Source organism: Globicephala melas, chromosome 16 (assembly GCF_963455315.2).
Source record: "Globicephala melas chromosome 16, mGloMel1.2, whole genome shotgun sequence".
In the NCBI taxonomy this organism is placed as follows: Eukaryota; Metazoa; Chordata; class Mammalia; order Artiodactyla; family Delphinidae; genus Globicephala; species Globicephala melas.
In genome coordinates, this window is record NC_083329.1 from 77,926,284 (window position 1) to 77,953,849 (window position 27,566).

At 39.3% G+C, this 27,566-nt stretch overlaps 1 protein-coding gene across 4 annotated transcripts in view; it reads left to right on the plus strand.

The window, feature by feature from the left end:
- The window catches only part of B3GALNT2 (beta-1,3-N-acetylgalactosaminyltransferase 2), a 59,082-nt gene that overhangs the window by 22,190 nt on the left and 9,326 nt on the right, over positions 1-27,566 (plus strand). For 3 of the 4 annotated variants that reach the window (XM_060286179.2, XM_030839459.3, XM_060286181.1), the window contains exons 3-7: positions 2,872-2,972; positions 6,803-6,996; positions 11,992-12,087; positions 21,208-21,318; positions 23,667-23,745. In XM_060286179.2, coding sequence (XP_060142162.1) covers positions 2,872-2,972; positions 6,803-6,996; positions 11,992-12,087; positions 21,208-21,318; positions 23,667-23,745 — 581 coding nt within the window. The remainder of the gene's footprint in view (positions 1-2,871; positions 2,973-6,802; positions 6,997-11,991; positions 12,088-21,207; positions 21,319-23,666; positions 23,746-27,566) is intronic. The other variant, XM_060286180.2, reaches the window with a different exon arrangement.

A 27,566-nucleotide genomic window follows, 5' to 3' on the forward strand; every position in this document is an offset into this window, starting at 1 on the left:
CATTTCTGTGGTTATGGCTTACTTTCAGGTCTTGCATTTCACTGAAGGAGCCAGACTCCACATATATTTCAAGGACGCTATTTAATTAAAAGCCTTTGTAGTGAAGCTGTAAGTTGTCAATTTCACAAGTATTTATTAAGTATCCTCTGTATACAGGTAGTATACTATGTATAGTAGAATACATAGATAAATACCATATAGCCTGAGTCTTTATGGAGGCTTGGAGTTTAGTAGAAGGAAATAGATGTAATAGTGTAATAAAATGTTATATGTGCTATGAATTAAATAGATACAAAATAGCTTGGAGTGTTTGGGAAATTCCATACAGTTCTGTGTATCTGGAGTGCAGAGATTATGGGGTAGGGAGTATATGTGTTTGTGGGTGAGTGTGAGAGAGAGCACTTAGGGAAGGAAAGAGAAGCAGAGAGAGAGAGATTATCATATAAAAAGGAAAGAAGGGAGGGCTTATAACTGTTACAACTGTTAGAGGTAGGCAGTGACCAGATTGTGCAGAACAACGTGTTGAGAGTTCAGGGAGCCGGTGAGACCTATTTAGCTCAGCCCCTTAGCAGTCCTTGTCTAAAGTGGTGACCTTTTAAGGAAATTAGGTAATTGAATGTAGAACGAGGAAGAGGACTCTAGGATGGTTGCTAGCTTTCTAACTTGGAGAATAATGAAATCATCAATTAAGACAAAATGTATTGATACTAGATGAGAAGAGCAGGTTTCTTGGGGAAGGAGCTTAGTTGTGATTTGTTGAGTTTGAGGTATCTGCATGTACCTGGTGCTGGTAAATGTTTATTCACTGACTCTCTGAAGAAAAGCATGCTTATATGTATGTATATGTTTATTATAAATTTTATTGATATGAAGACTGGGGCACATAATTGACAGATAATAGGTATATAATGCTCTCTATTATAACTTCCATATTGATTCTCAGAATGCGTCATTGTTTGCCAGACTTCTGTATCTATAACCAACCTGTGGCTGCGGTTGACGAGAGTGTAGTTCTGACATGAATATTTCCTTTAAAGACTAAAGTGACAACTAAGGTATGTGACAGAACTCTACTCTTAGTCAATGAAGTGACGTCTTTGCTGAATCAGATGATAGGTTTTGAACAATGGAAGAGTATTTCCTCAATTTTTTGTACTATTCACAATGGAATGGCCACAAACATGTCACATTTTTAAGTTTGATCTGCAATACTAACATTTTCTCCATCACTTTAAGTCTAGACAATCAACAGAACAATAAATCAAACCCTTACTTGTAGTGCTTGCCAGTTTCCATGCTTTAAGTGTTCCCACCATGGCCAGTTTCAAGCGACTAATGTGATGTCTCTGAACACAGAGTTGGGGAAGATAGGCAGTGGCACACCATTATAATATCCCCATCATACAGATACAGTGGATACATATAACATCAGAGATGATAGAGAAATAAATAAGAAATGATGAATTTGAGCATTTATTTCCTTTGTTTTTAATAGAATGTATTTCATTGTAAGTTTATAAATTTAATTTTTAATAAAAGCTGTGCTTAATAACCAGCTCACAAAATTCTTGAAAATTTTGCAGTTGGCCCTCATGACCCAGTAGCAGCAGACTGTAGTACACAGCTGTCTGTGGGCCGTCTAGGTGAAGATGTACGATTAATTCATGGATCTTTTCCTTAGAAGTTGGGTCTAAACTAGAAATGCTAATTCAGGAATCATTCCCAGGCTGGTTGAAGCTTTGGGGATAGAAATTGTCCAGGGAGAGCAAGTGGAAAGAGTGAGCCGAGTGAGAAGCGATCCCAGGACAAAGCCCTGGGGGAATATCCACTCTAATGGATGAGCTGGGCAGGAAGTCAGGGATCCCACTGAGCAGGGCCACGTGGAGAAAGAGAGCTTTCTAAGGAGACCTGCATTGTCAAGCCCCAGAGAAGTCAAGTAGGGAAGAGTTGAAGAGTGTCTGTTGACTGAACAGCAGATTGCTAGTTGTATTGGTGGTAGACATCTCGGTGGAAGTGGTGGGTACTGAAGCTAAAATTTCCGTTTTATAAAATGAGTGGGAAATGAGAAACCAGAGGCTGCAGTTTTAGATGTTCCTTTGTAGGACTTCACTGTAAAGGAAGTGATGGGGACAAGGACGGATGGTAGGTGGATAGAAATTAATGTCAGACTTCATTGTATTTATAATGTGTAGGGAAGGAGCCATGGGTTACAGGTGGCTAGTGAAGCAAGGTCTACGAGAGGAGGGGTCCTCTTCTGGGGTAGAAAGACTGCTCAAGCAAAAGGAACACTTTGTGAAATAGAAGAAAGCGAGTGAAGGAGATTGCAGGTATAGATGTGTTTTTACGTGTGGGCATAAGAAGTTGTCTTTACCGTAGTTTGCTGTTAAATGGCATGAGCATTTGCTGGTGGCCAGGCCGAACGTACCCACTCTTGCTTTAATGTAGTCCTGCAGTAGAGGGCTTACACATAAGTCACTTGGTAGTTAGCAACTCCTAGTTTGCCTGTTCCCCCTTTTTGCTAGACTAGAAGAATTAAGTTAGGGGATTCCCTGGTGGCGCAGTGGTTGAGAGTCCGCCTGCCGATGCAGGGGACACAGGTTCGTGCCCCCGTCCGGGAAGATCCCACATGCCGCGGACCGGCTGGGCCCATGAGCCATGGCCGCTGAGCCTGCGCATCCGGAGCCTGTGCTCCGCAATGGGAGAGGCCACAACAGTGAGAGGCCCGCGTACCGCGCGCAAAAAAAAATTAAGTTATTATTAATCCTAATAAATACTAGTGTCTCAAAGTAAAAGCTCTGAAATGGGCATGAGGAAACATGCATGTGCAAGGTGAAGGTCAGTAACTGATGTTAATGCCAACACATCTCTCAGTGTGCTTGTGAAGTTCATAATAGGTGCTCATGGCTGTGAGGTGCCTGTGGAAGACAGGGAAGATCCTTATTCCTGCAAACTACTCAACATCACGAATCCAGGTAAGTCTTCTTTTTCCTCAGCCTTACGACTGCTGTATACACTGGTCTTCCTTTACCCACGAGGGATACATTCCAAGACCCCCCCGTGGATGCCTGAAATCCTGCTAGAACCAAGCCCTGTGTATACCGTGTTTTTTCCTGTTCATACATACTGATGATAAAGTTTAATTTATAAATTAGGCACAGTAAGAGATTAATAACAGTAAGTAATAGTAAGATAGGACAATTACAACAACATACTATAATAAAATTTATGTGAATATGGTCTCTCTCTGTCAAAATATCTTATTGTACAAATTTAATGCCTTTTCCATTTAACTAAGCACTTTTCCTGCACGTAGTCATAACTTTGGCCGTTTGAAGTGTGACAGCAAAATTAGCACAAATTTCTTTTTCCTTGTTTACAACTTCACAGAATATTCTTGCGGTAGATCTTAGCAATCTCAGCATATGATTTTTTTTTTCCTTATTAAGTGGAGAACTTTTACCCATTCACTTGAAGGAAGCACTTCATGGCTTCTCTTTAGCATATCCGAATTGCCAGCATCACCACTCTTGCGCTTTGGGGCCTTAGTTAAGTAAAATAAGGGTGACGTGAACACAAGCACTCTGATGCCTCGAGGGTTGGTCTGACAACTGAGGTGGCTACTATGTGACTCACCGGTGGGATATGCTGGACAAAGGGATGGGCCACATCCCAGGCAGGGTGGAGATAGATGGCATGAAATTTCATCATGCTGCTCAGGACAGCATGCAGTTTAAAACTTACGAATTATTTCTGGAATTTTCCATTTAATATTTTTGGACCACAGTTAACTGTGGGTAACTGAAAAGCAAAACCACAGATGGCAGGTTGGGGAGCGGGGGATTACTGCACAGGTTTGATGTTGAGGAAGAGTTGTTGAGCTGAATAAGTACCGTGGTCTGCTTTTAGCGGACTAAAATCAAACTTGCCTCAAAATGTAGCTTTCATCCTTCCTGACAGACTAACCACTCTGGGCATCTGTGAAGACTCTTCATAGATAGATATGTAATTTTAGGATCCAGGAGAGTTTATTTTTCAGTATGATTCAAACGCATCTGGAAATTCCTTAAGCATAGACAAATCCTGAGTTACTGAAGTTTAAACTTAAGGAAAACTGCTGATTTCACCAGCCTGCTGGTTTATAATAGCCTTGATACAAATATTGTGACTCAGCTTTCTCTAAGAATTATTGCCTAAGCTTCTGCAAGAGAAACAAATAGTAAAAAAAATTGAAAATACAAGTAATATTTTTTTATTCCTTACAGTTAAAAATTTGTGGTAGTTCTGATGAGGATGAAGAAAGGTGATCCTAGTTAGGTTCTCCGTTTTACCAGGGAACCAATTTTAGAAAGTTAATAACTCTATACCTGTATATCTTTATTTATTAGCATTTCCCATTATGTTCAGCTGTGGTTCTAAGGGAGATGAAACTCTCGCAAATCTTAAATGTACTGATTATGACTTCAGGTGTTTTAAGATTTGTCACACCTCTATAATTATGTGCACCTTGCCTTTGTAGGCAGCAGTAGTGTAATGGTTAAGAGCGTGGGTTCTGGAGTCAGGCCTCCTGGCTTTAAGTCTAGGCTGCATCATTTTCTAGCTGTATGACCTTCGAACAATTATTTACTACTCTGTGCCTCAGTTTCGTCATCTGTAAACTGGGGGTAAACAGTACTTACCTTATAGGGACTGACTTGAGGATGAAATACGTTGATACATATGAAATATTTAGAATAGTTCCTGGGACATGTTCAGTATTTAATATTGTTATTTTTAAAGGACCTGCCTTTTTGTAAAATAGGGTTGCAATCATATTTTTTAATGAATTGGACCATATTTTCAGGTCTGCATTGTAAAGCAGAGGTATCTTACTTAGGATGTCTATGAATTTAGTTAACAGTGTAAGCAAAATTTTGTGTATGATTGTTTTTTTCTGGGGAGAGGGTGCTTTAGCTTTCACTGGGGTCCCAAAGGGACCATGAACCTAATAAAATATTGTATCACTGATGATGTAAGAGTAGCCTAGAACAAATTATGTTTGAAATCCAAAACCAAGCCAAACCAAATTTTAAGAAACCTTACCTTTAGATTAACCAGACTTTTACTATTTTAAGTGCTATTATTCATTAATGGTAAAAGAGTGGAGTTTTTCACTAATAGAAAATTTTCATATATATAATACCTAGGTTACCAATTTTTAAAAATAGATATAACTAAATTACCATTGAACCTAATTTTATCTCTTTGATAATTTAAATGGCATTTAGATTTATTTAAATACCTTAAGGTCGCCGTGAACATTAATCATCATGATACTCTTGGATGTATAGAAGTTTGATTAATAGCATTATCAAAGCAGCAGGCTCTCTTGTGTCCAGGTAGCTTGAAGTTCAAGGAGCATTTGTTTTAGGTAGAAAATAGTTGTGTTATAATGTGCTTAACCTACTGCCTTTAATGGACATGCTTCACTTTGGATATCCTATTTACTGAGTATATTAAAGAGAAAAACTTTTGTTATTATCCAGTATATTTGGAGTCTAGACTCTCCGGCCAGTGCTTGCCCCAGCCCATGACAAAATCTGTATCCTCCTTTTTTCCCTCCTGCTCATGTGTGTAATTGGGAAGGAGCCATCAATTCCATTTAGTCACATTTTATTGAGCATCTACTAAGTGTAAAATAGCGTTCTAGGAACTCTAAAGTAGGGATCCAAATGATCTGCTGGAGTATGGGAAGAAAACAGGATTTATTTTTATCTGAAAATTAAATGTAATCTTTATTAATATTGAATATATTAACTGACATTAATATGTGTATATTTTGTACATAAATATGACATTAATATGTGTACAAATGTTTTTAACTGGGTTGTGTGATCTGTAAAGTTGGAAAACCACAGCTCTAAAAAAATACAAAGAACTTTGATAAAATAATCTTTTAAAATAAGTTTTTATGTTATTTCTCAAGGTGACACTGATATTCTCAGCCATATTAGCTGCTTCATGTAATCTATCCTGATTCATTTATGGTAATTGAGAAAATTTTCCAAAAAGGACTGTTTTTGGCTTTGATTAGACAGCTCTGGGGAGATAGAAAAAGCACTGAATTAGAAGTCAATAAATCTGGGTTTGATTCCTGGCTCTGCCACTTTCTGTGACCTTAATCAGATGTATCTCTGGGCCTCATTTTCTTAATCTGTAAACTGGAGATAATGTCACAACCACATAGAGTAGTTGTAAAGATTAAATATGATGGGAGGTGGCACATAGTAGGTGGTCAGAAATGCTTACTGTGTTTGATGTGCTTGTCTTGTTAGTTGAAGTGATTTCAGTTACTTTCGTACTGTGATAATTGCCCGACATCACAAAAATTGCTCAACAAGACGTGGGATTTTTGGAATTTGCAGAGCAAGACTAAATTTACTCATTATTTATGACTGCAATTAGTACTGTTTTTATTATCCCCATTTATCCAACCTTTCCTAATAGATGCCTTTAAATTTAATATTCCCCTGTAGCGTTTATACATACAGACGCACACATGTATAAAAAAAGTTTATTAAAGTAGTTCTTAAATATTTTACTTAGATGTGGTTGAAAACTTCATTCTTAAATTTCAAAATGAGGTTTTTTTTTTTTCTGGAAGCAGCCATATTTCTGAAGCACTTTAAAAATTTATTGCCATTTGTGAAAGAATTATATAACGTATAATTATCTAGATTTTGCTATCAAGCCCACTTCATATTAGTAAAATAAAAGTTTGTTTTCGTTTGATTATGTAAAACTCCTTTTCTCGTTAATTCCTTAGTTTTGAATCAGGAAATTGAGGCGTTCAGTCTTTTGGAAGACACTTCATCAGGGCTCTCTGAGGACCGAGTTGTCAGCGTGAGCTTCCGAGTTCTCTATCCAATCGTTATTACCAGCCTCGGGGTGTTTTATGATGCCAGTGATGTGGGTTTCCAGAGGAACATCACTGTCAAGCTTTATCAAGCAGAACAGGAGGTATGCACTGCTTCGTACATGCTTTTCCCCACTTTTTCTCTTTCAAAATCATCAGCTTTTCCTCATGGCAATGAGTAGGTTGGGAGACTTCCACCTTTCTTCCCTTACTGATTAGACACATTATAGTGTAATGTATTACAGTGCTAGTTTGAGGAGAGAATTCTAATGAATAAATGTGTTATACCTAGGAAAGGAGGAGTTGGACCAGATTAGAAATTTCCAACCTAAAATCCCCTAAATCCTAAGGAATTTCAAAAGTTGATAACGAATATTTAAAGTTTGGGACTTACAGGTATAAGCAAGTCTTATTGCCTCTTTCTTCCAACCCTAAAAGTCTATCACCATAATACAGGCTAACAGCTGCTTTAAATCTTTTTTGTAATAAGGGTGTAGAGGGAATAAAAGTTTAAAACAGCTAGGGTTACTGTTTCTGATATTTGAGAAAACCTAATTTGTTCACAGAGTGTATCTGAAGGAGTGTAGCAAGGAATTGTATTTGAAAAGATCTGTCCCTGGGTTTTAAACTGCAGAAATCTTGAAAGAATTATACAATGAGCACCCGTATATCCACCACCTAAATTCTACAATATTTTGCTGTATTTGCTTTATGACGTCTATAGTCATTCATTGATCTATCTTTTTTTTAAAATGTATTTTAGATTAACTTACAGGCATCAGTACCCTTCAACCCTAAACATTTTAGTGTGCATATAATTAACTAGACTTTAATATTTGTTTATGGTTTAAAAAAATTTACAGTATAAGGTGCATTCGGTTGTTTAAACTGTGTAAACCTGTGTAATCCAAACTCCCATTACCCAACCCCATTACCTAGAGGCAACCACTGTTCTATTTTTTTTTTTAACATGGACTAGTTTTGCCTGTTGTAGGATTTTATGTATAAATAGAATCATATACTAAGCACTCTCCTGTGTAAGGCTTCTTTCACCCAACATAATGGTTTTGAAACTCATCCATGTCATTGTATCAGTGAATTTTTCCTTTTCCTTCTTTTAATTGCGAAGTTGTATTCCAACAATATATGATGTTTATGTGTTCTGTTGATGGGCATCTGGAATGTTTCCAGGGTTTTTCCTCCTTTATTCTGTTACTGTGATGAATTACATTTATTAACTTTGCAGTGTTAAATCAATTTCCTATTCCTCTTGATCACAACATATTATTCTTTATATATTGCTGGAAATTGTATTTCTTGTGCATGGCATGTAGTTGGGTCTTCCTTTTTATCCAGTCTGGGAGTCTCTGCTTTTTACATGGAGGGTTATTCCATTTATATTTAATGCATTTATTAAAGTGGTTGGATTTCAGTTTTTCATTTTGCTATTTGTTTTCTGTTCTACTTTTTTTTATTTGTTTCTCTTTTCCTCTGTTTCCTGCCTGCTTTCGGGTTAATAGAGTATTTTTTACAATTCCATTTTAACTTTTCTGTTGTTCTTTTAGCTACAGCTCTTTGTACTATTACTTTGTGGGAGCTTGGTTGACATAAGAATTACAATATATATCCTGAACTTTTCAGTCTTCTTTAAGTTAACGTTGTACCCCTTCATGTAAAATATAAGAACCTTGCCATTATATAATTCCATTTACCATCCCCTGTCTTTGCTCTAGTTGTCATATGCCTTATATCTATATGTGCTATAAATCCCACAACACAGTGTTACAATTTTTGCTTTAAACAGCTAACTGTATTAAAGTAATTTAGAGGAAAAAGCCTTTTATATTTGCCCACTTACTTACCATTTCTGGTGCTCTTCATTCCTCCTGAATGTCTCCTTTGGCCCAAATCAAATCCTTTACCAATTTTTGTAGTACAGGTTGACTGGTGATGATTTTGCTTAGTTTTCATTTTTCTGAAAATGTTTTTAATTTGCATTTATTCTTCCCCTCCTTTATTTTTGTGGGATATTTTCTGGCTATTGAAATTCTGGGTTGACTTTTTTTTCTTTTCAATATTTTGAAGATGTCATTCCAGTGTTTTCTGGCCTCCATTTTTTCTGGTGAGAAGTCAACCTTCCTTATGTTGTTCCCGTGTATGATGTATGTAATATGGGTTTTGTTTTTTTCCTGGCTAATTTTAAGATTTTTCTCTTTATATGTATTTGGTTTTAAGCAGTTTGGCTGTGTTGTACCTTGGTGTGGTTTTTCTTTGTTCTGCTCAAGGTTTGCCAAGTTTTTCAATCCATAAATTTATGTCTTTTACCAAATTTGGGAAACTTTCAGCTCTTATTTCTTCAAAAATTTTTTCCCAGCCCCATTTCTCTCTACTCATTCTGGGATTCCAGCCACATGTATGTTAGACCTTTTGGTACTGTCCTGCAGATCACAAAACTGTTCTTTCTTTTTTTCAGTTTTTTCTCTCTTTTCAAATTTGATAATTTCTGTTAATCAGTATTCAAATTTATTGACTCTTCTGTCATATCAAATCTGTTAAGCCTAGCCAGTGAATTTTTTTTTTAGATATTGTACTCTCTAGTTCTAGAATTTCCATTTAATTCTCTTTTGTAATTTATATTTCTCTAAAATTTACTATTTTTCTAAATTCATTTTGAGCATATTTTCTCTGTGGGCTTGACCTTACTTGTAATAAGAGTTTTAAAATCCTGTGTCTGCTATTCTAAATTGGAGTCATCTTGGCCTGTCTTCATTGATTATCATTGTTTCTCTTGCACATGGTAACATTTTCCTGTTTTATCTTACATCGAGTAACTTTGGATTATATCCTAGATATTGCGAATAATTCATTATAGGATCTCTGGATCCTATTATATTCTTTGAGGAGTATTGATTTTTTGTTTGTTTCTTTTAGCAGTCAGTTAAATTAGCTGGGCACAGACTCTAAACGCTGTCTTCCTTGTAGTGAGCAGCAGCTGAAATCTCTAGTCTATTCTTTTGGACTTAGATGGGCTGCTTGGATTCTGTTTTAAGTATGTACTTCGTGAGTCAGCCACAGATTAGGACAGAATTTATGTGAAGAACTGAGGATTCTGTCTGTGACCCTTTCCTTTCTGGGGTTTTCTTCCTCACTTGTTAGCTGATGTGTTTGTCTCCACCCTGCCTTCTGCTTTGCAAACAGAAAGACTGCAGTTTTTATTTCAGAATTTAGGTGCCCCCTGAGGTATGCCTCAGACAAAGAGTCATTAAAAAACAAAAAGTGGGGGAAGCACACCCAGTGTCTTTCTCATCTCCTTGGTATTGCTTTTCCTCCAGTTTCTGCCGGCTTTGTGTGCATCCCAGTGCCTTCAGCTCTTTCTTTTTTTTAAATGTTTTGTCTACTGTTCATAATTGTTGTCTATAGGAGAATTGGTCTTGATATCACTGGAAGCAGAACTCTGTTCATTTTTTTTAGGCGTCTTTTAAAATGTTTTTATATTTATTTATTTCTTGGCTGTGTCGGGTCTTAGTTGTGGCACACGGGGTCTTAGTTGCGGCATGCGGGCTCTTTGTTGTGGCATGCTGGTTCCAGAGCCTGTGAGCTCAGTAGTTGCAGTGTGCGGGCTCCAGGATGTGTGGGCTCTGTAGTTGTGAACAGGCTCCAGGGCACATGGGCTCTGTAGTTGTGGTGCACAGGCTGTCTACTTGTGGCGCACGGGCTCAGTAGTTGCGCCACACGGGCTTAGTTGCCCCGTGGCATATGGGATCTTAGTTCCCCGTCCAGAGATTGAACCAGCGTCCCCTGCATTACAAGTTGGATTCTTAACCACTGGACCACAGGGAAGTCCCCCTGTATTATTGTTAATGTTGGTTGTTACTAACAGGGTACAATGTTACAGTCAGCGATAAACACACAAATAAAGGTTAAATTTCTTGTTTGCAGTTTATCCTAGTCCTTTGTCCTCTAAAGAATTTATGTAGTTTGTAAATGTGCTTAATGACGTAAATATAAATATAAGAGAGGGAACACATCTTAGTGATGATTCCAGTGAGAAAAGCTTTGTCATGTTACTCAAGTATAGGAGTTCATATATTATTGTGGTTAAAGGTTTCATTGATATCGAAGCTCAAATAGGTAACTGGAATAGCAGTACTCTGAATTCCACTGTCAACCTTATCTAGAAATTAGGATCAATCTTGAATGTTTCTTGATACTTAATTTTCTTAGTATATATAGTCTTTTTTTAAACTATTCATAATGTTTGAGTTGTCATTCAAGTTGTTTGGTTCAGATGTACAGTATTTTGGTCATGTTGATTTCACTTTTAGTTGCCATGTTTTCACCCAAGGAGAGGTTAATCTTTGTCCTCAAGGAAGGCCTAATCCCAGGTGGATCATAATGGGTTCACAGGGAGTCACGATGTAAAAAAATATTACCCTAGCGTTGCCAAGAGCTGATGTTAATGGAAGAACTACGCTAACTCATTAACCCCCTTCATTCTGAACTTCTGCATGGTCTTGGTGGCTTTAACAGCAGCGTCCCCTGTGGCAAATCGGTGTCTAGAATAGGTGTGAGAACAAGGAAGTGTTCTTGCCCAAAACAAGAAGTAAGGGCCCAAAGCAAACAATAGACATAATGAGGATCAGTTCTCTTTTATGTTTCCTTTTTTGTTTTTGTTTGTTCTTCTAAAGGTTCTTTTTGAAGGGGGATTCCTGAGTACCTTTGTTCTATGTAGAAATCTGTGATCTTTCAGTTTATTCTTAACCCTTTGCGGCTAAGCCTAATAAGTCGGCTTAATTTAACACCTTACACTTCCCCTAATGCTCCTCATTTCAAGGTGTCTTTTTTTTTTTAAGGTTATCTGGATTATATTTAGTGTTTTAGAACTTCATGACAACTTTGATTATCTTCAGTAGCTTTATTTAATAACCATGATTGCACTAGAAAACCCGAATGATGCCTAAACCGCAGTAGAACAATGTTAGTGACTGTGGTCGGGGCCACTGAGAATTTAGCTGACCAACACGTAACTTGAAAACTTGCTGCATGTGCCGTGTCTGACATAGGGTATTTCTTCTTGTCTTTTTCCCCCCGATCTGTAGGAGGCCCTCTTCATTGCTCGCTTCAGTCCTCCGAGCTGTGGGGTGCAGGTGAACAAGCTGTGGTACAAGCCTGTGGAGCAGTTCATCTTACCAGAGGTACAGGCTGTAGTAAAGAGACTCTGGTCCCAGTGCAGGCTGCTGTCGGCCTGAGGATGTGCTTCCAGAGGCAGACACTGCATATTCTCCTGCCAGGACAGCTCTCCAGAGTGGTGGATGAGGCTACCAGCGGGGATGTACTGAGCTGTAGCACTCTGCATTCCTCCCTCCAGAGAGCTACATCGTACCCCAAAGGTTCCAAACCTCACTTTGAAAAGCGTTGCATGTTACCATGGTTTATTTAGTGGAGTAGAGGACTGCATGAGTGCTCTAGTGACAAAGGATAGTAATAGGTGTGGTTGATAGAAAGACCAGGCACAGGTACCATTTGAGTAAATCAAATAGTTTGCTTATCTAAAGAATAGGGGGGTGGAGGGAAGTGCAAACAGGATAATGGCAAAGAGATCTGTCACATTTCCAAGATGAATAAAACTTCTCCAAGTAGTGGAAGATGTTTGAAAACATAACTCTTAGGTAGGGACCACCTCAGCTGCCAGGTGCCCTCATCAGCCCTGGAGTTAAGCCCAAATGTGTTTGTATTACACTGTGTATTACACAGCTGGACATGAACACATTGTTCATCCGTCAGCCTCAGCCTTTCCAGGCTATTGCAGTCTTGTCTGAGTACATTTCTGAACAGCATGCTTTGGAACCACAGTGTAGGGGTCAGTTTCCCGGTCATCTCTGGCGGTCACTTTAGATGAGCTCTAGTTGACAAGTTCCCCCGGCGACATGAACGCTGAATTAAGATGTGGAAGCTGGATGATTGACCAGCCCTGCTGGCTAACCAGGAAACATCTTTCTACCACCAGGCGTGTGGGTTGCTGTTCACATTTATGCAACAGCAAAGTCACACATTTTATAAGGTGCTGTGTATCTTTGGAGTTGAGTACAGGTAGTTAAACTTTGCATGTTAATTCTGTGACTGTTAAAGGGAGCTCCTTTGTTTCACCTATGGGTACCTCTGTTTAAAAGCATTTTACAGAAAAGCAAAACTAAAACATACTGGAAAAAATTTTCCAGTTTCTCAGTGTTATAAAAAAGACTGTAGTGACCATCCTTACACTCTGTTTTGTGTACATAACTGGTTATTTTCTTAGGATGAATTGTTGGTTCAAATTTCTGCACATTTTTGATGCAGATAATTTCTTTCTGGAGGACAGTTTAGCAGTTTGTATCAATTTGAATAATCATCAACATTATATGAGAATGCCTATTTACCTATATGTATGACCTTTTAAAATTTCATATATGAACTTTCTTCCTTGTTAAATGAAGTATGTACCATCAAAGGTATCTCTTACTCTTAATTAAAAGTAGTGGCTCAACTAAGTAGTACTGGCCAAGTGTTGGATCTCAGTTTTTGAAGGAAGCTTCTCTTTGGTTTGTTTACTCATTGACTCAGAAAATATTTATTGAGAACTTAGTATATGCCAAGCACGGGGGCTATTTGAGACGTAGTACAAAGATCCCTGCCCTTAAAGCAGCTTATGTCCAAGTGAGGATAGAAGAGCCAGCACTGATATTCTGCTTAGCTTGCTGTGTCCCAGGCACAGCTGTAAGCAGATTTCCTGCACTGATTGGTCCGCTCCTTTAGGGTTGAAGCGAGTCATCGGTGAGAGTCCTGCCTTTCTACTCAGAACCAGCATGGGCAGAACCTCACTCAGACTCTGTGATTCCCAGGGGAGAGGAGTGTGACTCTGAGGGGACCAGGAGCACAAGCGCCGCGTTAGGTGCTCTCCAGAAAGGTCTGGAGCCTGCTGGAGGGTTGATTTTCACAGACCGCTCACGCGGGTTGGCACGAATAGGAAAGGAAAGGCTGCCGCGCCTGGAAGGCAGCGTGGGCATCACGTTCGGGTGCAGGTGCCTGAGCAGCCGCCTGTGGGTGAGGTTGAGTCCCTCGCTGCCACTCGGTGGCTCTGTGACCTGGAGCAAGCTCCTTCGGCTCACTGCGTCTCTTCCCTCCTTTGTCAGAGGCCCCCAGTTCAGAGGGTTACGCTAGGGCATAAATGATTTCCTAGATGGAGAATGTTTAAAACATGCCGCCACATGGTGAGCATTCGGTAAAGAACTGTGCGCTGGCTTCTTCACTGCCGGTCCTCCTCTGGACTCGTGGTTCTGCAAAAGCGGTGTCTCTCCCCCGGGCCGTTTGGCCCTAGGGGACACTTAGCAGTGTCTGGGGACAACCCCGTGTGGAGCAGCGCTGGCATCTTGTGGGCAGAGGCCAGGGATGTTTCGAACATCCCACATCATACAGGACACGTCCCCACAGCAGAGAATTATCTGGCCCCAGATGTCAGCGGTGCGCAGGTAGAGAAACTCCAAGAGGAAGGAGTCACAGTGTGGGGCAAGGAGAAAGAAGATAAGCTGTAATACTAACTTCAGGCTAATCACAGTCTTATGGCGCCTGCTCCATTATCTTGGTCAGCCTTGTAGAAAGAATTACAGTGTTTGATGAGTCCACAAAAAAACATTACTTTCTCTTAGAATGTCCATGTCCTTAGGAAATACATGCTGAAGTCAAGGTGAAATGTATTTTACTTTCAAGTGATTGAACAACAAAGAACAACAGAAAAGAATGTGTGTCTAGAGACAGAGATAAAGCACATGTGGCCAGGACTTCCCTGGCGCTCCAGTGGTTAAGGCGCCACGCTTCCACTGCAGGGGGTGCAGGTTTGATCCCTGGTCAGGGATCTAAGATCCCGCCTGTTGTGCGGCGCGGCCAAAAAGTTAAAAAAAAAGGCACATGTTGCCAAATGTTAACAGTTGGTGAGTCTAGGGGATTTGGGTGGTAATTTCAACTTCCGTAGGTTTGAAGCTTTTCAGAATAAAAATTAGGTTGGGGCAAGGAGCTGCCTTCCTTGCCAGTGTTCAGGATGGTATATATGGCAGTAGGTACTCAGGACGGAATGGACTCAGCCAAGTCAGGTAGTGGCCGTTTCAGTTATTAAGACTTCTACTGGCTAAAGCCTTGTGATCTTTATTTCCCTTGATGCTTTAAGCTAAACTAGCTTTTGGTTTTTCATTACATCTGAATAAAGTTTTTTCCTTCTATAAACGCAGTTATTTAATAGTGTCCGCATCTGGGGGAGTAGGATTATGGATGATTTTTATTTTCTTCTCTCTGTGTATCTATTTTCTAAATGTTCTGAAATAAATATATATTAGCTTTTATTAAAAGAAAAAAAACTTTTAAAGATAACATATTCTTTCCTTTTACACAAAATCCTATTTTTGTTGAAAACCTGTTTAATTTTATATAGATACTCATTTTTGCTGCCTCAAGCCTAATTGGGCTTATTTGCACAGAAAACATGATAGTGATGGATGGGTTTGCCTGCCTGCCTACCATCAGCAGAGTATGCCCGAAGAACAGATCGTTGATCCCAGTTGCGAGGGAGAAGTGGTTGATTTGTTCATCATCTTATTCCTTCCACACTTCACAGTCGGCTAGAGTAACGTCAGCAGTATGGCTTGTCAGCTAAGCAGGGCTCTTGCACTGTTTTCGTCGTGTGACTCACTAAAGCATAAATCTCACTGGGGGTCACAAATTTAAATGGAGACTGCTGTGTGTTTCTTTTAAAATATTTATTTCTCTAATTTCATATTTCTCTTAGTGCACCTGAAACCTGAAACTAATTTCAATAAAAAGACTATTTTCATTCAACACGAGTCACTAGAGACAGTATTGTTAGTATCATGGGTACTTATATACTTATTTTTTATGAAAGTTGAAATTCTTTAGAGGTAGTCATTTCTCCAGTCCACAAGAAATCGTTACAGTTACAGGTACAAAAGTACTGTGTATGTTTAAGCTACTCTGTTGGTTTGGATGACGAGTTAGAAATAGGGCACGGAAGAGTGGACAGCACAGGCTGCACATAGCTCACTTACGTTGTGGGTGAGAGGACTGATGAGAGCTCATTTTTCCAGCCTACACCGTGCTGTTCTTTCCTACCTTTTCCTTTGGTTTTATGATTTTAGCAGGGAGTTGCCATAAAGAAGCTGTTTCGCATCCGCAGAGATTCCTGGCTTTGTGATTACTCTGTATGAGAGTAGAAAGTAGGCATGGGAGAGAAGTGGGGAATAGAAATTTAACTGTGCCATGGAGCAGCTGCAGGGGAGGTGGAGAAGGTAGAACCCCTCCCTCCTCTCATAACAAAAACAGCTGGTTATCAGTTGAGTGAATAAAAAAGCAGGATCACTTTTTGGGCCAATGAGTTTTTCTGGTAATTACTCAGTTTAGTCAACATTGTTGATGTTATATCACAACCCAGTCAAACAAAATGGAGTTGGGTGCCGGGCAGAGTACAGGTGCCAAGGGTCAGTTGACTGGACTGGACAGAGAATTACTTGATTTGTCATCATATTTGCCAGATTTGTAGTTTCAAGGTGAAGCTTTTCTGAGGTCACTATAGCTTTTACTTTGGTATGGTTCGTTTGGAACTATAATTGCAAAGATTCCCAGTGACCTAACTGCCACCTCCAGGGGACACTTACCTGGAGTCCTTACCCTAGTTGACTGCGGTTTTCTCTTAGCTTATATGATATGCATTCTTCTGGTTCAGCTTAATCTGGCCCAGTCCTTCTTCCCAGTACATAACTTCATTATCTCCTCTTTCGTTTTCCCCTTAAACGTTAATCATTAGGATCTGATACCCAGCCTTCTGTTTATTTTACTCATTCTTCCTAGACAGTTTCATCTATTACCACCTGTTTACTGCAGCCCAGGTTTCTTATGAACCCCATACACACTTCAGCCACCTACTGAACTCCTCCCCTTGGGATGTCCCCTGGGCGTTCTATGGTGATAGCATCTCCAGCCCACCCATTCTCATCTCCTCTGGTATTTTCAGTCTTGGGTCATAGTATCTCCTTTTTCTCAGGCACCCAAACCAGAATCGTGGGCTTTAATCCTCAATTCTCATATCCAAGCACTCACTACATCCTATCATTTCTTTCTCTGAAACTTATTTGGTATCAGTCCTTCCAAACTTTATCACTATTAAAGTTTTAGAAGAAAGTAAAGTATCCCAAGGGGAAGAGGTCGTTGTTGCCAGGAGAAAGACACATGATTAACCCAAACCAGCCTCACACAGTCGAGGGTCTAGGACTTAGCTTTTGGGTCCTAATGCTGCCCTTGTGGAGTGTATAAACCAGAATGTCTATTGATTCATGTTTGATGGGTGTTAGCTCATTAGAGTGGTTTGAATTCTTGTGGCCACCAGCTAGGAACCTCCTTCCTGATATGACAAGGCACCTAAAAAACAATCTGAACCGTACTTGGTTCGGGCATTGAATTTGATTACAGCAATGGGAGGTGGTGGGTGTTTTTGAGAGCTGCCTCATTCAGGTAGGATGTGACCAGAGTGCTTTATATCTTCCAATTATTCTATCTCCCCTTAGACATTGCTACTTGTTGCCAAAATTCTCTCTTAGACCAGCTTTCCTATAGTGTTTTAAGGTATTGATTTTTACTAATTAAGCTTCAACCTTAGAGCTCTTCCCAGTTATTGGAAACATTGTTTCTTTTACTTGAAGAATTTAATTAGTTCAACTCAGAGGGCAGTTTCTTTAAATTTATTTATTTATTTATTTGAGATATAATTGACATACATTATATTAGCTTCAGGTATACAATAAAATGATTCAGTATATGTATTTGTTGCAAAATGATCAACACAAGTCTAGTTAATATCCATCACCAGACATAGTTACAAATTTTTCTTATGATGAGAACTTTTTAAGATCTCTCTTAGGGGCTTCCCTGATGGTGCAGTGGTTAAGAATCCGCCTGCCAGTGCAGGGACATGGGTTCGAGCCCTGGTCCGGGAAGATCCCACATGCCGCGGAGCAGCTGAGCCCGTGAGCCACAACTACTGATCCTACATGCCACAACTACTGAAGCCCACGTGCCACAACTACTGAAGTGCGCGCACCTAGAGCCCATGCTCCGCAACAAGAGAAGCCACTGCAATGAGAAGCCTGTGCACCGCAAAGAGTAGCCCCAGCTCGCCACAACTAGAGAAAGCCCACGTGCAGCAATGAAGACCCAATGCAGCCAAAAATATATATATAAATAAATAAATTTATTAAAAAAGAAAAATCTACTCTTAGCAACTTTCAAATATACAATACAGTATTATTAACTATAGTCACCAGGCTGTACATTACATCCCCAAGACTTATTTTTTTGTAAGCAGAAGTTTGCACCTTTCGATCACCTTCACTCGTTTTAGCCACCTCCCACCACCCACCTCTAGCAACCACCCATCTGTTCTCTGTATCTATGAATTCAGTTCTTTTTGTTTATTTTAGATAAGTGAGATCCTTATGGTATTTGTCTTTTTCTGTCTGACTTATTTCACTTAGTGTAATGCCCTTGGGGTTCATTCGTGTTGTCACAAATGGCAAGATTTCATTCTTTTTAATGGCTAGTAATATTCCATTGTATATAGATACCATATTTTCTTTATCCATTCATTCACTGACGAACACTTAGGTTGCTTACATGTCTTGGCTATTGTAAATAATGCTGCAGGGAGCATGGGGGTGCATATATCTTTTCGAGTTAGTGTTTTCATTTCCTTTGGATGAGTACCCAGAAGTGGAATTGCTGGATCATATGCTAGTTCTATTTTTAATTTTTTGAGGAACCTCCAAACGTTTTTCTGTAGTGGCTGCCTCAGTTTACATTCTCATCAACAGTGCACAAGGGTTCCGTTTTCTACACATCCTTGCCAACACTTGTTATTTCTTTTTTTCAGTACTAGCTGTTCTAACATATATGAGGCGATATCTCATTGTGGTTTTGATTTGCATTTCCCTTATGATTAGTGATGTTGAGCATCTTTGCATGTACCTGTTCACCACCCGTATGTCTTCTTTAGGGAAATGTCTATTCAGATACTCTGCCCATTTTTTAAAACTGGCTTCTTTGGCTTTTTGTTATTGAGTTGTTTGATTTCTTTATATATTTTGGATATTAACTCTTTATCAGATACATGATTTTGCAAATATTTTCTCCCTTTCAGTAGGTTGCCTTTTCCTTTTGTTGCTAGTTTCCCCTGCTGTGCAGAGCTTTTTAGTTTGCTATAGTACTACTTGTTTATTTTTGTTGCCTTTGCTTTTGGTATCAAATCCAAAAAATCATACCCCGAGACGGATGTCAAGTAGCTTACTGCTTATGTTTTCTTACAGGAGTTTCCTGGTGTCAGGTCTTATGTTCAAGTTTTTTTAACACATTTGAGTTGATTTTTGTGTATGGCATAAGTTAGTGGTCCAGTTTCGTTCATGTTAAGCACGTGGCTGTCCAGTTTTCCCAACACCATTTGTGGAAGAGACTGTCCTTTCCCTGTTGTATATTCTTGGCCCCTTTGTTGTGAATTAATTGACCACATATGCGTGGGTTTATGTCGGGGCTCTATTCTGTTCCACTGATCTATGTGTATGTTTTTTTGCCAAAACCATATTGTTTTGATTACTGTAGCTTTGTAATATAGTTTGAAATCAGGAAGCATGATGCTTCCTACTTTGTTCTTCTCTCTCTAGGTTGCTTTGGCTATTTGGGATCTTTGATTCTATACAAATTTTAGGGTTGTTTGTTCTATTTCTGTAAGAAATGCCATTGGTATTTTGATAGGGATTGCACTGAATCTGTAGATTGCTTTGTGTAATATGGACATTTTAACAAGTTTTAATTCTTCCAATCTATGATCATGGAATATCTTTCCATTTATTTGTGAATGGATAAAGAAGATGTGGCACATATATATAATGGAATATTACTCAGCCATAAAAAGAAACAAAATTGAGTTATTTTTAGTGAGGTGGATGGACCTAGAATCTGTCATACAGAGTGAAGTAAGTCAGAAAGAGAAAAACAAATACTGTATGCTAACTATATATATATATAGAATCTAAAAAAAAAAAAAGTTCTGAAGGACCTAGGGGCAGGACAGGAATAAAGATGCAGACGTAGAGAATGGACTTGAGGACACAGGGAGGGGGAAGGGTAAGCTGGGACGAAGTGAGAGAGTGGCATGGACTTACATATACTAACAAATGTAAAATAAATAGCTCGTGGGAAGCAGCCGCATAGCACAGGGAGATCAGCTCGGTGCTTTGTGTCCACCTAGAGGGTGGGATAGGGAGGGTGGGAGGGAGACGCAAGAGGGAGGAGATAGGGTGATACATATATATATGTATAGCTAATTCACTTTGTTATAAAGCAGAAACTAACACACCATTGTAAAGCAATTATACTCCAATAAAGATGTTTAAAAATAAATAAAATAATTCTGAAAGAACATTCTTAGTATATAAAATATACAGTATTAATTTATTAAAGCTTACACAGATTAATAAGAAAAATATAACTCAGTAGCTAAATGGCAAAGAAGCATGACAAGGCAATTCCCAGAAGAGACTACAATTCATAAACATCATTAGAAATCAAAAGAAACACCAATTAAATGAGGAACCGTTTCTTTAAATCTACTAAATTAGCTTAACTTCTTTTACTAATATCCCATACTGGGAAGAGGACAATGCAACTGGTATTCTTATAAATTGCTAATGACCCTACAGGTAGAATTTGTTTTTGAAAAGCAGTTTGGCAGCGGGTACCAAAATCCAAAGTATCTCTATTCCTGTCCCAGTAATTTCACCTCTCGGAATTTATTTTAAATAAAAAACAAAGTATTGGGGAAAAATAAACATTTACACCAAAACACGCCTCACATTATTTTACTAGCTATTTGGTAGTATCCAGATGTCCAACGGTAGGGAGATGTCTGAGTGAATCAGGATGCATTCACTCAGCAGTATGGCTACGAGTACTTGAAAAAGAGCAGTTGTAACAGCGGCAGTCGCATAAGGAAATGCCTTTGATGCAATGGGAAATGACAGCAGCATGTAAAACTGTCTATAAGGTCTTTGTAACTATTGTTTTAGACGTGCTCTAAGATATACACCAAAATGTTAGCATTGGCGTCTTAGCGCGCAGTAAAAGTTTTAACCAATGTGTCTTAGAAAAAATAAACTCTTCTCTAGAAACTTACTTAAAATCTAAATGACAGCAATAAAGAAACCGACTCACTGTTCATCTTTCCACAAAAGAGCTTTGAAGGTACAATCGTGTGGGAGAGCCAAGACCTCCAAGGCCTTGTGTCAAGGAATCTCCACAAAGTGACACTCAATGATGGGGGAGGAGTTCTCAGAGTCATCACAGTAAGTCATTCATTTTTAAAGGTTGTTTAGCACACCTTAGCATTTTTTAATATGTAAAAGTGTTTTTAAGTTTATTTTTACATCAACTCATATGGAACAATGAATCTTATGTATTTTAGAACATATACACTAGAAAATGTTGAGGCACCACATAGTAAAGATGAAAAACTCAAATGTTGTATGATTTTGTAACTTCAACCTTAGTAAATATATAGTTTTGCCTTAAGTCTAGTGCATTGTACAGAGTGCGATGTTTTATTTCTTCATAGTTTTTGTTAATGTTCTTTTAAGTTCACTTACTCTATAGTATTCAGAATATTCACTATCTCACCTTGATAGTATGATGTCAGTTACAATACTATAGATAAAAGTATTAGAAAGTAAGGTTGAGTATTCACTTTCGTTTATGTTGGGATTTGTGACTTTGTTTTCATTTGCCAAATTTTTTTAAAATTTGAAACAGTTTGACAATAAATTTCTCAAAGTGTAGGATGAAAAAGAAGGTGTAGGCAAACTTAAAATGGTGAACTTTAAGTAAACAAGTGGTATATGTGCTGATGTCAGACAGAATTGTTCTCCTTGATGCTCTAATCTAATTAGGAAAGCACCTGGCATTTAAGGTCACAAGCTTAGTACATTCCATTAAATATTAACCTAATTCACATAAATTAATACCTGAATTTGAAATGAAAATCATGTGGTTTGTTATTACACGTTCAGAAAACGTCTACTGCACACTGTGAGCCAGGCACAGTCATGGGCAAAACAGGCCCATTACTGGCCCACAGTGGAATTTATAGTCCAGTGAAGGGAAAAGACACTAGACAGACAGACCCCACAAATTCATGTGTAATTACAACCTTAGCCTTGTAGGCCATGTATCAGATTTCATTCTTGGTTATGAAAAGTCCTTTATTTAAGACACAGTGTTTTACGGATTTATAGTTTTTTTTCTTTCCTTATTTTCAAAGCAAGTGCCTTTAATATCTTGCCTCCTTTTCTGTGTATGAAACTTAAAAATATCCAAAACATGCCAGAATTCTATACTGCTCAGTTGGTTGCACAAAAGGAAATCAGTTTACTTCTGAATTGAGGGCTAGATTTAAATGTAAAGACTCAAGTGATCTGCTCTGGGAGTGAATATGGTTGCGGAGGGCAGTGATGGCTTAAACACTCAGCTAACCTAAAAAAAAGTCCGATAACTTAGTAGCTTATTCTAAGAAACCCATGTAGAGCTGGAAGTTTTCCTAAGTCTCGCTGCCTTGCCAGCAAGTAATCATGTCGGAAAAAGTTTAAAGACAAAATAAAAGCCAAGCTGTGACCTTTCAGACAGAAGTTAATAAACATAAAGTACTGTTAAGTAAACAAGCCAAAACAGTATAGATTGTACCATTAAAAAAAGAGTGTGCAATCTTTTGTAGACGTACAAGGTTGGAATCTGTAGCGCTCACCTTTAGAGATTTCCTCCACATTCAGCTACAAACCATATTCTGAATTGAATGGCAATTTTCCCACAACCACTGCAGAACACTGTCTCTCTACTGGCCTTATTAAAACATTGCTTTGTACAGGGACAGCTCTGCTAGAAGGATCTGTTCAAAGAGGACTACCCAGGCAGTAAGCCCTCTTGACCACCCGTCAAGAAGAAACGCTGTAAACATGCTGAGGCGTGGCTGTGACAATCCCATCCAGCCCGCAGCAGCTGGATCGCTGGTAGGGTGTTAAGTTGGGGTGGAACACATAGAGGTGAGGCCCCTCAATTTGAGTAAGGGCCTGGGGTAACCTGTGAGGTAAAAGAGGTGAATCTCGTAATAACCAAAGATGCCCCACACCTTAGCGGTAGAGGGGGCTGTTGTTGGCTGTTGGTGCAGTGGGCACCTTCAGCATCAGTCATCAGTACGGCTCGGGCTGAACTGTGTGCTTAGAGGGCTTGTCTCTGCGTGGTAGCTGTCACTTTGAAATGTGCTTGGGTGTATTTGAACTCATGGGCATTTTCAATCTCCACGAAATCAGAGGTGGTTATAATTTTTTTTAAGTGGTGGAGTTCGGATGTAAAAGAAAATTGGTCTTGGTAATAGTGTTGGTAGCAAGTTCAAGAATACGTGATTCTGTGTAGGCTGGAATTCTCAACACTAATCCGTAGATTACTGTGTGTACCTGATCTTGGACTAGGCGACAAAACTAGAATGCTGATGTCATCCTGACAGCGTAAGTCTAGTGCATCAGCATCTTAGATGGATTTATGTGCTGTGGCGTCACATTATGAATTGTGCCAAATCAGTTTTCAAATATAAGAAATGTGTTCTTAGTAATAAAACACCAAGCACTTCTATTCTGGTTTCTTTCAGGCTGGGGAGGGTGCCTTGCCTCATGAATTCATGGAAGGTGTGGAGGGAGTTGCAGGTGGCTTTATTTATACTATTCAGGGTAAGTCAACTGGTTAAAAGTTGAAAAACATACTGAATCTCGCCTACCTCATCTTCATACTTTTGACATCAAAGGTAATCTTTTCTTTTTTTTTGGTCATTAAAAATAGTAGCTCTATTGCTACATAATTCACATACCATATACTTTACCCTTTTAAAGTATTTGATTCAATGGCTTTCAGTGTATTCAGAGCTCTGCAGCCCTCTCCACCACCCCAAAAAGAAGTGGCTGTTTGTTTTCTTGAGTGACGCTCCTGAAAACATCCACATCAATGAATTCCTGGATCAGTGATCTCTAAGAAAAGCTACTGTTGATGCGGTTGCTCTTGGTCACGTGTCCTGATCACCACCTACGGAACAAAGGTGCCTAGTAGTGCACCATCTGGCTTCTCAAAGCTCTGCAGATCATGGATTCCTATAAAAGAATTAGGACACAGCTTCCCTGAAGGCACACAGTGACTTGGGGAAAGCAGAGGCCGTATTCTGAGAGGCAGGTCTTCAGGGGTCTCCCTATTTTAATAGTGCAGGGTTGAGGATGGGGCAGACCCTCTGTTTGAGGCCACTACAGGTAGTCTGAAGATGTGAATGGGCTGTGGCTTTTTTCAATTTCTAGCATCTTTATTTATACAGTATTTCCTCATAGCAGTATTTCTAACATCACCCCTAAGGGTAGGCTGGAATAGGTACAGGTTTTACCCACAAACCTGCCATTAAAAATAGAGATTTAAAATTTATGGATCCTTAATTTTAGTCCAGAGATTTTTCATAAAACTGTGAGACCACTCTGCTAGGGAAGGTATGGACTCAGCTCACAGGGGCTAATGGCTCAGCCCTGGGGAGGACTCAGATCGGGAGGTCAGGCCAGTTTCGTAAAACAGCTCACACTGGGGGGCCGGGTACAGATGTTACACACCATCTGACTTCATGTCTAGCGACTTCCTTTCTTTCGCCAGTTAACTCATGTATGTACCATCAAGAGCCTTTAAAAACTTGAGGGGCCCTTGAGACTCTGGCACTAAACTGTTCTACAAGGAGCAACTACTGTACCCTAAACAACTGTTTGTCTTAAGTTTTCTCTCACTGAGGCTAAAGGATTAAGGTCTGGGTGAGGAAAACTCCTTTCAAACAAGAGAGAAATAACTCAAGTGTTAGGCTAAAGGAATTAAGTGAATAGATTTTTCTTCTCCTGTACTGGATATATCTGAAAATCTGACTACAGTTTTTTAGAATCTGAGGATCTACGTGCTATTCAGAAGAGTCACATGGTACACAAATTCTCAAATTTTGTTGGGCATTAGCATCTCTGGCTGGGCCCTACCTCAAGCCTACAGAGTTAAAAATCTTCAGGATTGGAGCTCAGATACCTGTATTTTAATAAGCTCCCTAGATGGGTTTGATGCCTCCAAAGTTTGAGAGGCCATAAACCACATGATTCTTGTAAATGGCACCTAGACAGATGATCAGATTTAAAACACACACACAGGGACTTCCCTGGTGGTGCAGTGGTTAAGAATTCGCCTGCCAGCAGAGGGGACATGGGTTCGAGTCCTGGTCCGGGAAGATCCCACATGCTGCAGAGCAACTAAGCCCGTGCGCCACAACTAGTGAGCCTGCGCTCTACAGCCCATGAGCCACAACTACTGAGCCCACGTACCACAGGTACTGAAGCCCATGCGCCTAGAGCCCGTGCTCTGCAACAAGAGAGGCCACCACAGTGAGAAGCCCACGCACTGCAACAAAGAGTAGCCCCCGCTCGCCGCAACTAGAGAAAGTCCATGTGCAGCAACAAAGACCCATCGCAGCCAAAAAAAACCCAACACGCACACAGATCTATTACTTTATTACTTTATACTCGTGTTTTTCAGATATATGCAGAATAAACCAACACGTACAATTTGTTAATGAAAAAGCCTGTATTTCTGCTCGTATCTTGTTATCATCCATTCCTATTGCTGCAATTTTATAACACTTTCACTTTCGTTCAAGTGTTAAATCGTGTATATTTATCCTTATCGTTAAAGTGAAAGGACGTTAGAGGAGAGTGTAAAAGTTGAAAGGGACCCGAGGTTATTTAGGCCTGTGTTTTTCAAAGGGTTGTTTGTGGTCCACCTGCATCAAAGTTACAGGAAGTCACAGGTTAGAAATACAGATTCCTGGGCTCTACCCAAGACCGGCTGGAGTTTTAGGCTTGGGGCCTAGGAATCTGTATTTCTGTAAGCAATCCTGAGAACCACAGACGTAGTCCAGCTCCTCCTTTTACAGATGAGAATGCTGAGGCCCAGAAACATGTGACTCGTCCATTACCTCACCAACAGTGGCAGAGGTAGAAATCAGACACAGGCCCTCAGCCCCCATGCCCAGTCTTGTTGTTTGCAGTCACAGAGCGGAGGGCTGGATTACGTCTCGGTTTCTCTCCCCGACCCCTCAGCCACTCACTTGTTTAGTTTTCAGAAATTTTCTAATTTGAGACAGCTGAGAAAATCCTGCGCTAGTGATAGGATTGCTGCCTTATTTGAGGACAGTCCTGCACAGATGTGACAAACGATCCATTAGCTTGTAAGGTGGTAATTAAAATGTCTTTTAAGCACATTGGTCATAAGTTTTATTATAAAATATCATAAACCAAAAATAGTGCTATAAGAAACACCCATGTACTTGTTGCTCAGAATTAACAGATGTTTGTATTTTGTCACATTTGCTTCCTTTCTTTGTTTTCAGAGAAATAAGGCATTATAGATACAGTTGAAGCCTCTTCTCTCCCAGTACTTCCTACCCCGTTCCTCTCCCTTCCCCTTGGACAGGAGACCACTGTCCTGAAACTCATGTGTACCCTTCCCATTCTTATTTTTCTATTTTCTACTACATGCATGTGTATACAACTTTTAATAACATACAGTTTTGATTAAAGTATTTTATAATTTATACCTGTGGTATCACATTGTATATATCAATTGGCAAGATACTTTTTCTCAGCATTATTTTTTAGTGCCATTCCTCTCAACATCCAAGATCAGGTTAATTTTTTTTAAATTTATTTTACTGAAGTATAGTTGATTTACAATGTTGTTACTTTCTGCTGTACAGCAAACCAATTCAGTTATACATATATATATATATACACACACACATTCTTTTTCCCATTCCTTTCCATAATGGTTCATCACAGGATACTGAATATAGTTCCCTGTGCGCTACAGTAGGACCTTGTTATTTATCCATCCTATAGATAATAGTTCACGTCTGCTAATCCCAAACTCTCAATCCATCCCCTCTTCCCCACCCCGCCAGCCCTGGCAACCACAAGTCTGTTTGTTCTGTGTCTGTGAATCTGTTTCCGTTCTGTAGATGAGTTCATTTGTGTCATATTTTAGATTCCACATATAAGTGATATCATATGATATTTGTCTCTTTCTGATTTACTTAATATGATAATCTCTAGTTCCATCCATGTTGCTGCAAATGGCATTTCATTCTTTTTTATGGCTAATATTCCTGTGTGTGTGTGTGTGTGTATACGTGTATACACCCCCCCATCTTTATCCATTCATCTGTTGATGGACATTTAGGTCGTTTCCACGTCTTGGCTGTTGTAAATAGTGCTGCTATGCAGGTTAATTTTTTTAACTGCTGTATTCCATTATGTGAACATACCACAGTTTAACCATTCTCCTATTGGTGGGTATTTAGGCTGGTTCCATTTTTTCACTGTCACAATGCTGCCATAAATACCCTTGTGAGTGTGTAAAATAGTGTCTCTGGGGATATATCTACAAGTGGACTTGGCGAGTCAAACAGTGCACACATCTTCAGCCTAACTAGGTA